Raw genomic sequence first — 9962 nt, 5'->3', positions numbered from 1 at the left:
CTTCAATGATCAAACGGGACACCGAATTCCGGCCTGTGTAGCCATCGGAGTTTCCAAACCCGGCGCAATATCCAATGTTGATTCCAACTCGGATTTTGCCCATGTGTATGTTGTTACAGTAGCCCTCAATGAACTCGGGTCTTTGGTTGTTTTGCGAACTATGTCTGATAAACTTCACTGCGTCAATAGGCATGGGACCACTGCACTCGGCTCCATTGAAAGTGATGAACCATCTCTTGCAGCAGTGACTCCACCCTCCCAAATACAGGTTTCCCTGAAAAGTAACGCGGAGGGCAGTGTCATCCTTGGTTTTAGTGAACTGACAATCCCGCAACAACAAATTAGTACTGGAGGAACAATAATTTTAACTGAAAATGTCATTATCAGGAGCCCATTATTTGTACCCTATATTCCGTTTGAATAACCTAATTTTATTTCGTAAAGAAATAAAACTGGACAACGTTTAGCAATAACTAAAAAAGTAGGCTGGTCGTCAAACAAGCACAGAGTCCGGGATGATATTTTAAGGTGGCGAGTGTTCATGCCAACTGAACTATAGCTTTGATCGCAGATAAATTAATTCGCAAACCTTGATCAAACCAATGTCACGGCCATCAGCGTTCTTCCACACAGATTGTTTCAAGTTCCTGTGATCCGCGCTTGTTCCACTTGGTCCCTTTCCTCTTTTCATACCACGTGATCCAGGGGTACCCGCCACGCCCTTTATTCACTTCACTCAAGTTCACTTTTTGAATTAATTTGAACGAAATTTTTCTTGTTGTGTGAATACTAAAGGCAGGCGCTGACAAAATGGATTGTTAACTGACCTTGAACGACTTAGTGCAATAACAGCGAACAGGAAGATAAGTATGTACGGTCACAATTATTGGACGTTTCAAATATGAAAAAATCTTTGCTTGACAAATCTCGATTAAAGCCAGGCGACCAAACTAATGGACTTAAAATAAATGTTCGTACTTTTATAAAATTCAAGGTCTTGGCGTAGGTTTTGTCTCTTTTTCACCCCAAAAAATTGGCGATGAACGTTTGAATTTGAATAGGGACTAAGACAATTCACTAAGGTAACCCCAAATTTTCCTAACATTTGATTTTTAATGGTGTTTTAGCGAGTTTTTTTTTTTACTTAGAAAAGCCATGAACGGTATAATTTGCCATTGCACTTCAAACAGCGCTATTTCACTGTCTGATAAAACAATGATTAAAATAGGCCCTTCTTATTATTATTTGCGATGTATCGCGGATCCTTATTGCTTTGAGGCTTTGAAGCTTTCGTTCAGGCAAATTGTAAACCAGTCGAGTATTTATACAATTTCAGACAGTTTTAATACTGGCAGAGTTGCTAAAAGTCCGGCTGAATAAGTGACCGGCGGAGGCTTACCAATAGATCTGATAGATATACATTTTTTTTCTTCCTTCAACCTTATTTTCCCAGTAGTTTCAGTATTGTTAAGTTAAACTTTTCCGAGCGCAGCAAGTGAAATCTAGCTCCCAAATAGAGTTTTCGTCATAAAATGGTTACATTGTTTCTCAAAAAATTCTTCATCAAGACTCGCTAACGGAATCTCTCCATAAAAAGTATCACAGAAAGTAATCAAAACTGGCCGAAGGTGAGCTCTATTTTTTCTTACCGTTAATTTATCCAATATTCTCTCTCCGTTGATCAACTTTCGAGGCCTCTGGTCTACGGCTGCTTCCCAAGCATTAAATTGCGGGCTGCAAAGTACACGCTAATGATCGTGATTCTGTTTCTCAGCGTTTTGATCTGTTCAAAAGAATGTCGCTTCTGAGGAAATTGTGTTTAAGCGAAGCAACACAAACAGAAGATGGTAGGCCTGTTGTCGCTAATGCACAAAATGACCATTGAACAGTTCACGTCTCTTTACTATCCTAATATATAAGCACTTTGTTATGTATACACTCGAAATCAGAAAGATCTGTTTTAGCCCTAAAAATAAGGCCGTTTCGGTGAGAAAAATACAGTCCTATTTTTGAGTCTAATTTGGCTGGAATAGCCTTTTGGTAGAGCTTTTTTGGCCTAAATTGTGCTCAAATGGCTCCAGGAAGGGCTGAATCAGACTTTGGCCTCCAGGGCTGAATTGACACTTTGCGGCTGAAACAGATCTTTTCAATTTTCGGTGTACTAAGTATGGTAATTTTATCTAAATCTTTGCCTCTACTAGAAGAACTCTGTTGATAACAAACATCCCTTTTGAGTTTTCCAGTAGATTCAGTGGATTCGACCCTAGAGACTTTGCCCATTGTATGATATTGAGCAAATCCAGAAGTGCTGTCTTGGAATTATCGACGGCATATTAAAAGACGAGCAAATCGGGGCATAAATTTTAAACGGACTGCTGAATCGTTCAAGAGTAGCTGGCGAGTTTGAAGTCATCATTCACTCCAGCTGTTTTCTTGAATTGAGGGGTACTAGTAACTGATGAATCTTTCAAATTGTAATTGAACCCTATGGATTCTGGCGCTATAGGAATTGTGATTGTAATTGTAACAGCTGTAAATTTTATTTTATTATGTTAAAAAATGAAGGCGGCTCCCGTTATGGAAGTTGTAACTCATATGCGATGTTTCCTCTTTGAAATCTGTCACCGGATTAAAAGTCTGTCTTGATCATATTTAGCATGACCCGGGGTTGACGGGAAAGTATGAGAGAAAAACATTTCAGTCAATGCAATTTATCAACCGTAGTGAAGCATGATTTCCATAAAAAGAATTGACAACATTTATATTTTATTTGTCGGCTTACCCAGACACTGATGAGTAACAGAAATATATGTTTGCTGTCCCTGAACGCCTCCATGAAACATGCGAAACTAATTTATCAAAAAAACTGAATGAATGGGAATGGGAGCTTGAGTCTGTCGAGTACTAAAGGTTTTTTTTTGGTCTACCAACTATCATGAAAAACAAATACCAAGGACTGAGTATTTTCGTCGGTGAATTAATTACTGTGTGTTGTTTTGATTATTATGACCGGAGACAATAAATATGCCATCTTTTGATTTTTTTCACTTTGTTTAGTAGAAGGCAAGTGTCATTGATATTATAAAAATACAATTCACTGTGTAATCAAAAGTTTTACGCCGTGTGATATGCTTAGAACTAATATTGACGAAATGACCTCAACGGGTCCGATCATTAGCAAATATTTTGATGTACAACAAGTGTAATTAAGTCGTATTTGTATGAGCCCAGTCGACCGCGTTGGTGTTTATTTCCAAGTTTTCACCGCACCACCATTGTCTTGTACTAGAGCAAAACAAATCTGATCTCTTCATGTAGTTAGGCAATGGTATGTACAGTAATGGGTCTCAAAGGTCCCACGCCACGCAGGGTACCCCCCTAAGTTTGCCCACAATCCCATGAAAGATGTACACTAGGGCAATGGAATTAAACTGACAGAAAACGTTATGTCCCTAGAGAGTCAATTCGAGGACGGGGTGGGTAGGCAGCTTATTCGCCATTTTCACTTACCCCCTTCCTTCCCCCCCCCCTAAAAAAAACACACAAAAAAACAAAAAACAAGCATTACCATTGTTTCTAATTTCTCCTGAGTAATGGGTGTTAGACTCCTATTATAGTCGTCCCCCAAAACATTGTTACAATTGTTATGCAAAATGTTTGGGAGTATATACAAGGTGCATTATGGTCTACCTGAAATGGTGAATAGACCATTTCCGACTCGCCCAGCTCTTTGCTTCAAAGCGAGGCTAAGTGCGAAGCTATTCATATGAGAATGATTTTTAATTCTCATGCAAATAAGACTTATTTCACTAAAAAAAAGTTTTTCCACTTAGCCTCCTTTTGAAAGTGAACAGTTCTGGAATCCGGAAATAACTACATATCCTTAACGAAGGGCATATATTTAATATCCTTAAAATTAAGGGTGGACGCTTACTGGAAAACCTTGAGGGTGGGCACTTATTGTAGGCACTTAGAAAAAAACCTTTAGTTAATGTCTTGGGGATGGACATTTATTTAATAAACGTTAGAAAGGGCGTATATCTAATCTTAACCTTAAACCGAATAGGTACTTATACAAAAACTTGTGACATGTTCATACATCAGTAGTCACGTGCAGAGTTTATTGTGGTTTCAAAGCTGCACTGCTTTACATAAAAATGTTATTAGAGCCCTTTAATACGTCATTAATAACCACGTGACGCTTTTCAACTTGTTACTGGGACCGAGGAACTTCTTCCATGATCAAACGTGACACTGAATTCCAGCCTGTGTAACCATTGGAGTTTCCATATCCTGCACAGTTTCCAATGTTGATTCCAACTCGGATTTTGCCCTTGTGTATGTTGTTACAGTAGCCCTCAATGAACCCGGCTCTGTGGTTGTCTTGGTCTTTATTTCGGATCCACAGCACCGCGTCGATAGGCATGGGACCACTGCACTCGGCTCCATTGAAAGTGATGAACCATCTCTTGCAGCAGTTGCCACAGCTGCCCAAATATAAGTTACCTTGGTAAACAACACGAAGAGCAGTGTCATCCTTGGTTTTAGTGAACTGACAATCCTGCAACAACAAATAAGTTCTGAACAATTATTTTCAGGGAAGAAATTGTCATTATCAGGAGGGCATTATGCACCCTACATTTCGTTTAAATAACCTAATTTTATCCTATGCGGATATACTACTGCATGGACAACGTTCAACAATAACTAAAAAGGCAGGTGAAGCACAGGCTGGGATGATATTTTTATATGACGAGTATTTGTTATGCTAATTAAACTATAGCTTTGATCACAGATAAATTAACAAGCCTTGATCAGTCCAATGTCACGATCGTCGTTGTTCTTCCACGCGCATTGTTTCCAGTTCCGGTGATCAGTGTCTGTTCCACTTGCTCCCATTTCTCCCTTCGCACCACGTGATCCAGGGGCGCCTGCCACACCCTTTTCACCTTTAGCACCATCTCGGCCGTCGCGGCCTGGTGACCCATTGTGTCCATTTACTCCGTTACGTCCGGGGAGGCCAGGGGATCCTTGCAAGCACGTGTTTGAGTTCTGTGTTACATAAATGTTCAAAAATAATAGTATATTCACTTGTACCTTTTTTGTTTGGCAAAATGTGGGTTCAGGTCAGTAATAAATGATTGACATTAAGTATAGAAGAAGCTCAGCCAATCATCTGCCTTTTATAGATTCTTGGAGTCATCATTCTCCCTTGTTCTCTCTTGGAGAAGTGACATTAGCACAATAGATCTGCGTTTTGTGATAAATCCTATCGTTCTTTGAGCCCAAGACAGGAGTGCCAATTATAATTTGCAAACTGTGTTTTCAAACTCTCTTTTAAAAATATACATTTAAGAAAATAAAAGTTCTAATCTCAAAAGTATATCAAATCTGAAATTTTCTTTTCCACTTACGCTGATGCATGGAAAAATCTCGCCGCTACTTTTTGTAAGCCTTTATGACTAACAGACTCGACAACTTAAAACGTTTTTCAATCAGATTCGTTCTCCGCTCTTCTTTGCATAGTTTAAGAAAAGTCAATTCTGTGCGCTGATTTATCTTACCTTAGCGAAAGCGGTGGACGACATCGACAGAAAAAGTAGACACCAAACAAATAGATTTCCTTCTTTCATCTTGAGGGTACAAGAAAAACGCAAAACAAGTTACGAACTGAGGAAAGCGTGCGTTGAACTCCAACTGCTCACGTCTTGTGGTGTTCTGTTTTGTGTGAAGTTAGAGACGAAGGATAAAAGTTCACTTTTTGAATTAATTTTAACGAAATTTTTCTTGTCGTGTGAACACAATGGCATGTGCTGACCGACTGCCACGTTTACTGACCTTGAACAACCTAGTAGAATAACAGCGAACAGGAAGATAAGTATGTTGGTATGTGCGATCACGATTATTGAACGTTTCAAATATAAAAAAAATCCTTGCTTGAAAAATCTCGATTAAAGCCAGGCAAGCAAATTAATGCACTTAAAATAAATGTTCGTTTTTCACGAAATTCACGCTCTTGAGCTGGTTTTATCTCTTTTTTTTTTCACCAGAATTTTAATGGGGAGTTATAGACAGTTCACTAAGGTAACCCCTAATTTTCCTAACATTTGATTTTATTATGGTGTTTTACGAAGTTTTTTTTTTTACTTATAAAACCGGTGAACAGTATAATTTGCCATTGTGCTTTAAACAGTGCCATTTCAGTGTCTAATAAAAAAAAACTTAAAAAAGAGGCCCTGTATATTATTATTTGCGATGTATCGCGGATCCTTATTGCTTTGAGGCTTTCAAGCTTTCCTTCAGGCAAATTGTAGACCAGACGAGTATTCTTACAACTTTAGACTGTTTTAATACTGGCAGAGTTGCTAAAAGTCCGGCTGAATGAGTGACCAGCGAGGGATTACCAGTAGACATATAATCTTTTTCTTCGTTCAACCTTATTTTCCTAGCAATTTCAGTATTGTAAAGTTTAACCTTTCCTGAGCGCAGAAAATGAAATCTAGCTCCCAAATAGAGTTTTCGTCATGAAATACTAGCTAACGGAATCTCTCCATATGAAGTATCACATGGGACTTTTGGCGGGAAATCGCAGCGGTCGGACGTGTATTCATCGTGTCTGCCTAACATTGCCAAAGATGACCCCTCTCTGGCACCTACTCCTATGAAAATACACTATCTGGCTCCCTGACGATGTAATCTACCTTCTTCAATGTAAATGCCTCCCAGAAAGAATAAAAGAGGTGATCGTGGCTCAACCGAAGACGAACCAAGAAATCCGAAGAAATCCAACATGGCGGCCGAGGAAAACATTGATGTTGAAGAACCGATTGAAGCGGGCAAGGAACAAGAAGAGCCTAGCCTTCTTGAAATCAAGGCTCTACTGGTCGACATACAAATCCAAATAGCTGCAGTTCTTAGCGAAAATCGAACGCTGAAGAAGGAAATCGAAGAATTAAAAGAATCTGCCAACTTCTACGAGAAGGAGCTTAAAGATTTGAAAGAGTCCTTGCAAAAGACCAAGGACGAATACAAAGAATTAAAACACATGCTAGCCTCAACAAGGAACGAGCTTAAAACAACAAAGGAGAATCTAGGAAAGCAAAAAGAAGAATCCGATCGACTGTGGGAACACCATGATGATTTGGAACAATACACTCGAAAGAACTCGCTGGAAATCCATGGAATTCCAGAAGATGCGTATCCCAGTACGGAGGCCGCGGTCATCAAGGTTGCTGAAGCCCTAAATATCACCATAGAGCCTGAAGAAATAGAGATTTCACACAAGCTGAATCGGGGCAAATCCATTATAGTGAAATTTTGCAATCATAAAGTGAAATCGAAACTTTACAAAGAACGCACCAAACTAAAGGATGTCAAAATCAAAGATCTATTTCCCAGCTACCCTTCAAATGCACAGGAACGACAACGTATTTTTATAAACGAGAACCTCACGGCTTATAGGCGTAGAATCATGAAAGAAGCGAACAAGAGAAGACAAGAGGGTACTCTACTCAGTGTTTGGTCTTTGGATGGTAAGATTTTTGTTAAGACATCACCCTATGGCTCCCCTGTTAGAATTTTTTCCGAAGAGGACTTAGATCAATTATAAACTGAACAGGCAAAATAATCTACGTTAAGTCTGGAGAGGGACGTCTTATCAACCATTCAAATTTCTCGCTGCCAAAGTAATTTAATTTTACTAACTACAAATTTGTCTATGCTCTGTTCTTTGTTTTTGCGCTACTCTTTTTTATTTATTCAAAGTGTTATTTTGTTTAATTTACCTTTTGTGATCATTTGCTTCAGTCTAATATTATATGCACGTTTTAGTCTTCATTATTTGTTTAAAATATCGAGTACCTTTTGCATCAATCATTTTACACCTAATAGAAAGAATGCAAATCCTTTATTGAGGCGCACATGTTTTTTTTTCCCGTCGAGACAACGTTTATTACAAAAGACTTGAACAAATCGTGACTTTGAAAATAACTTCATTGAATGTCAGGGGACTTAGGGATGACGCTAAAAGAAGAGAAGTATTTAATTGGCTTCGCGCCAAAAGGCCATCAATATGCATGCTCCAAGAAGTACACTGTATAGAAAAAACAAATCACTTGTGGAAAGCAGAATGGGGCTATCAAGCTTACTTCACCTCTTTTGAAAGCAACAAAGCAGGGGTATGTATTCTTTTTAACAATAATTTTAACCTTCAGCTCCAAAGACTTTACACCGACCCTGCAGGGAGATTTATTATCTGTGACTTAAAAGCTAACGAAAAGCTTTTGACCCTCGCTAACATCTATGCTCCCAACGAGGATAAACCTTCATTCTTTCAAAACTTTTACGATCATCTTTTAAATTTTAATTGTGAAGACATAATAATTGGCGGTGACTTCAACCTTGTTCTTAACATCGAAAATGACAAAAAAGGTGGCATTGCCAAAACTCACCAAAATAGCTTGAAGACCGTTCAAGAAATTTCAGAGAACCTAGATCTTCTCGATGTCTGGAGAATTCACAATCCAGATGACAAAAGGTACACTTGGAGACAACGACAACCTAAGGTTTACTGTAGACTTGATTTCTTTTTAATAAGCCAAAGCGTTATTGGGGACGTCACTAACACCGATATAGTGCCAGGATATAAAACAGACCATTCCATGATTACTTTAGATCTGTCTCTTCATGCAAATAGCAGAGGACCCGGCCTTTGGAAATTAAATACCTCTCTTTTAACCGAAACTGCTTATGTTAATCTTATTAAGACAACGATTAAGGAAGTTCAAGACGAATATGAAAATGATGACATGGTAAACTCTGCTCTATTGTGGGACATGATTAAGCTTAAAATACGGGAAAAATCGCTCAAATACGCAATGAATAAAACTAAGAAAACAAAGGGCCGTGAGGCAGAACTAGAGCATGCAATTTCCAAACTAGAATCGAAAATGGAGAACGGAGACTCTAGCGTAACAGAAAATTCTGAACTTGCAGAACAACTGAATGATCTAAAGAGTGAGTTAGAAAGAATTATTGAGACTCGTACGAAAGGTTCCATATTGAGAGCTAAAATTAAATGGCATAATGAAGGAGAAAAAAATACGAAATATTTCCTCAACCTAGAAAAGAGACACTATAAGCAAGGCATTATAAGCCAACTTAAAGTGGACGAAAATAACTTTATTACTTCGGATCAGGAAATATTAGCAGAAGGGGAATCTTTTTTTATGAATCTATATACATCCAACAGAAATATACACAATTTAATTGACACATATGATTTTTTTAAACACGAAAACGACACCGTCCTGAATGACGAACAACGGAACAACTGTGAAGGCCTGCTAACTGAAAGGGAATGCCTTGCAGCCCTGAAAACCATGGAACAGGGAAAAACCCCTGGATCTGATGGGCTACCTTCAGAATTTTATAGAGTATTTTGGACAAACATATCAAACTTATTGATTAATGCTCTTAATTATGCGCACGAAACGAGTCAGCTTTCCATCACACAAAGAAGAGGAGTAATCAAACTCATTCCCAAGAAAGACGCTGAGCCGTATTTCATTAAAAACTGGAGACCGCTTACTCTTCTCAACTGCGACTACAAAATTGCAGCAAAGGCTGTAGCTAACAGGCTGAAAAAGGTTCTTCCCGATCTCATCAGCTGTGATCAAACTGGCTTTATGAAAGGCAGGTTTATTGGCGAGAACATACGATTAATAGACTATGTTATTCGTTTTACCAAAGAAAAAAATATCCCAGGGCTATTATTATTTCTTGATTTCGAAAAGGCGTTTGACACGATTGAATGGCCTTTTATCATAAATTCTCTTCAATACTTCGGTTTCGGCCCAAGTGTTGTAAACTGGGTCAAATGCCTTTACAGCAACATAGAGAGCTGCTTCTTAAACAACGGCTGGACAAGCAATTTCTTTAAAATTGAAAGAGGGGTCAGGCAG

The 9962-nt window shown here is 38.6% G+C and overlaps 2 protein-coding genes across 2 annotated transcripts in view; both read right to left on the bottom strand.

Moving 5' to 3' along the window:
• LOC140942055 (collagen triple helix repeat-containing protein 1-like) overlaps positions 1-3711 on the bottom strand; it is a 3924-nt gene extending 213 nt beyond the window's left edge. Inside the window, exons 1-3 of the mRNA XM_073391041.1 lie at positions 3691-3711; positions 591-721; positions 1-329 (exon numbers count right to left, since the gene is read on the bottom strand). The exon at positions 1-329 is cut by the window's left edge and continues 213 nt beyond it. Of these exons, the coding sequence (XP_073247142.1) occupies positions 1-329; positions 591-721; positions 3691-3711 (481 nt within the window). The remainder of the gene's footprint in view (positions 330-590; positions 722-3690) is intronic.
• Positions 3712-4174: 463 nt separating this feature from the next.
• LOC140941397 (collagen triple helix repeat-containing protein 1-like) lies at positions 4175-5722 on the bottom strand. Its single transcript, XM_073390391.1, has 3 exons — positions 5565-5722; positions 4810-5052; positions 4175-4561 (listed from the first exon to the last, which is right to left on the bottom strand). Exons 1-3 carry the CDS (start codon positions 5631-5633, stop codon positions 4214-4216), a joined length of 660 nt encoding a protein of 219 aa, XP_073246492.1. The 5' UTR covers positions 5634-5722; the 3' UTR covers positions 4175-4213.
• Positions 5723-9962: the final 4240 nt, after the last annotated feature.

This window comes from Porites lutea, chromosome 6, assembly GCF_958299795.1.
Source record: "Porites lutea chromosome 6, jaPorLute2.1, whole genome shotgun sequence".
Taxonomy (NCBI): domain Eukaryota; kingdom Metazoa; phylum Cnidaria; class Anthozoa; order Scleractinia; family Poritidae; genus Porites; species Porites lutea.
The sequence above is the reverse complement of the archived record's forward strand: the minus strand, read 5'-3'. Positions and strand labels throughout refer to the sequence as shown.